Source organism: Drosophila busckii, chromosome X (genome assembly GCF_011750605.1).
Source record: "Drosophila busckii strain San Diego stock center, stock number 13000-0081.31 chromosome X, ASM1175060v1, whole genome shotgun sequence".
In the NCBI taxonomy this organism is placed as follows: Eukaryota; Metazoa; Arthropoda; class Insecta; order Diptera; family Drosophilidae; genus Drosophila; species Drosophila busckii.
The window spans coordinates 7493595-7495914 of NC_046608.1; the positions used below are offsets into that span (position 1 = coordinate 7493595).

The 2320-nt window shown below is 42.4% G+C and overlaps 1 protein-coding gene across 1 annotated transcript; it reads right to left on the bottom strand.

The window, feature by feature from the left end:
- Nucleotides 1–985: 985 nt before the first annotated feature.
- Nucleotides 986–2080, bottom strand: LOC108605358. Its single transcript, XM_017995026.1, has 3 exons — nucleotides 1841–2080; nucleotides 1640–1777; nucleotides 986–1513 (listed from the first exon to the last, which is right to left on the bottom strand). The coding sequence occupies exons 1-3, from the start codon at nucleotides 2078–2080 to the stop codon at nucleotides 986–988; spliced, it is 906 nt and encodes a 301-aa protein (XP_017850515.1).
- Nucleotides 2081–2320: the final 240 nt, after the last annotated feature.

The following is a 2320-nucleotide window of genomic DNA, read 5'->3' on the forward strand; positions in this document are numbered from 1 at the left end:
ATAAAAAAAAAACTCTATATGCTTAAATATATTTATACAAAAAAAATTCAGGCATAACTAATTGTTGCTATTTGTCAGTGTTTTAATATATTAATTTATTATACAAAAAATATATAAATATTAGCAACTCTATTTGTTTTTCTCTTTCTATTTCGCGTAAATAAAAATAAATAATGCAAATAATATGTCTTGTCTTTTTCTCAATTTTTATTTTGGTAATTGTTGAGATTGTTTTGCTTATGCAAATATTTTCTTAAATAATAAATTACAGCTAATACAAGTTTGTCTTTTAATTAAATAATTGAATTTAAATTAAAGAATAACATTGGCATAAATATTTAAAAATACACAGACGACAACAAATACATAAGTGTGTGTGTGTGTGTGTGTGTGTGTGTAATACAATTGATTTGTATGTATGTGTGTTTATTTTATAAATTTTTGCATCAGCACTAAAATCTATACAAAAAAAATTACTTAAAATAAATCACAGTGTATTTAAGCATATTTCTTTTGTTTCTTCTGTTCTTACATTCTGTATGTGTATGCAGTATGTATGTATGTATATATGTATGTATGTATATATGTATGTATGTGTGTGTGTGTGTGTGATTATAAATAAATAAATAAGTGTAAATAGCAATGTGGCATTTAGTTGGAATGTTGGCTGCTTAAAAATACGTGAGGAATGATTAAAATATAATACTAGCGGCAATAAATAAATAAATTACTACAAAAAAAAAATACTAATAAATTATTAAATTCAATAAATAATAGAATGTGTGTGTGCGTGTGTGTGTGTGAAAGAGATAGATAGTTGCTACAAACTCTAAGTTGGAATCTATGCAATACAAATTCTAACGCTTTTGTGCTGTAGTGGGTGGGAGGGAGGCAGGGTTGAAGGTCTTAAGAGACTAATACTGGCAAGCATTCGACTTTTGTGCGCTTGTGTGCGTGTGCGTGCGCGTGTGTGTGTGTGTTTGCTTTAACAATCAACGCAGCGACGCGCAAAGAGTTCACGACTTTCCTGACTTAACGCCTGCATTGAACTGCCCGAACTGGCGCTGCCAGCGCCCACTTTGGAGCTAGTGGAGGCGTGGCTGGCATGCTGCTTGCGCTCCTTGCTGCTGCGATGCTGATTGCGCAGCGTTATGCTAAGCTTGCGCCACATATTGTAAACATATTGAAAGTAAAGCTGCTTGCTGAACTTCAAATCGCTCTCATCCGTCTCCTTGCTGCCATCGGCGGGCGTGCGAAACTTCAGGCGCTCCAGCATCTCCTCGCGACTGACATGACTCAGTTTGGCGCCATTGCTATTCGGATAGCTGGAATTGATGGCCGTTTCGATTTCACAAAGCAAACGCTTGGCGCTGTCCAGCAGCGTGTGCAGCTCATGGGCGGTCTCGCCCAGGCTCAGCTGCTGCTGCTTGCGATAAGTGTAATGGGCGCGCCCCAAATAGGCAAAGCTGCCCACAAAGGTTTGCATATGACGATACCAGGTCTTCAGTTTGATCTGCTGAACAGGCGAACGAGAGCGAGAAAGAGAGAGAGAGAACAAAGTTGACAAACTTGTTTTTGGGCATGTGGCATGTGGATGTGGAGCGCGCCCCAGGGCGGAGCTGGTTGCAACACTTACCGCTCGACTCGAGTGCAGCGTCATGTTTGGCAGGAACGTGTACTCGCGTTGCCAGTGCCCAAAGTCGCCATAGTCCCGTTTGGCAATCGATGTGGTCTCCTGATATTCCGTATAAATAATATCACGCAGCTGTCTGAGATACTGCAAATTGAAAACAAAAAAAATTAGCTGCCATTTCAAGCTGCACTTGATTTGCTAACTTACCTTGCGTTTGATTACGCGTCCTTGGGCTGAGCTATCGTCCATCGATTGTCCCTCGGTGGGCAAATAGGTGCCGCCGCATGGATTCTCCCATTCGGGCGGCGTTGCTGCTGTCAGCTCAGCTGAGAAATATTTCCAATTGTGGCTACGTGTGCGTCGGATCAACTGACGGCGCACCTCACGCCGTGCAGCACGCAGTGCGGCCTGTGTGATTTCCTCATAGCTAAGCTCGCTGCTTTCCATGCTGCCACTGCCACTGCCACTGCTGCTGCTGCTGCTGCTGCTGGCACTGGCATCGCTGTTGGCAAGTCCATGAAACGGATTAACCCGCGAGGGCCAAACTGCGGGCTGATTATCGCTGTCGCTATCGTCGCGCTCATAGCTCTGCTGATGATGCAAATGACGCGCTTGTGTTAGCGTTGGCAGCAGCAGAACCAAGACAATTGCTAGCGTGTAAATGTGTGAGCTGCTTCTGCTGCTGCA

Bases quoted from the DNA above. Each gene is read 5' to 3' on its own strand.
- LOC108605358 (XM_017995026.1), bottom strand. From the start codon at position 2,080: ATGGAAAGCAGCGAGCTTAGCTATGAGGAAATCACACAGGCCGCACTG. The intron at 1,778-1,840 runs GTAAGTTAGCAA...TTCAATTTGCAG, and splicing joins GACGCGTAATCAAACGCAAG to TATCTCAGACAGCTGCGTGA. The intron at 1,514-1,639 runs GCGGTAAGTGTT...CCTGTTCAGCAG, and splicing joins TGACGCTGCACTCGAGTCGA to ATCAAACTGAAGACCTGGTA.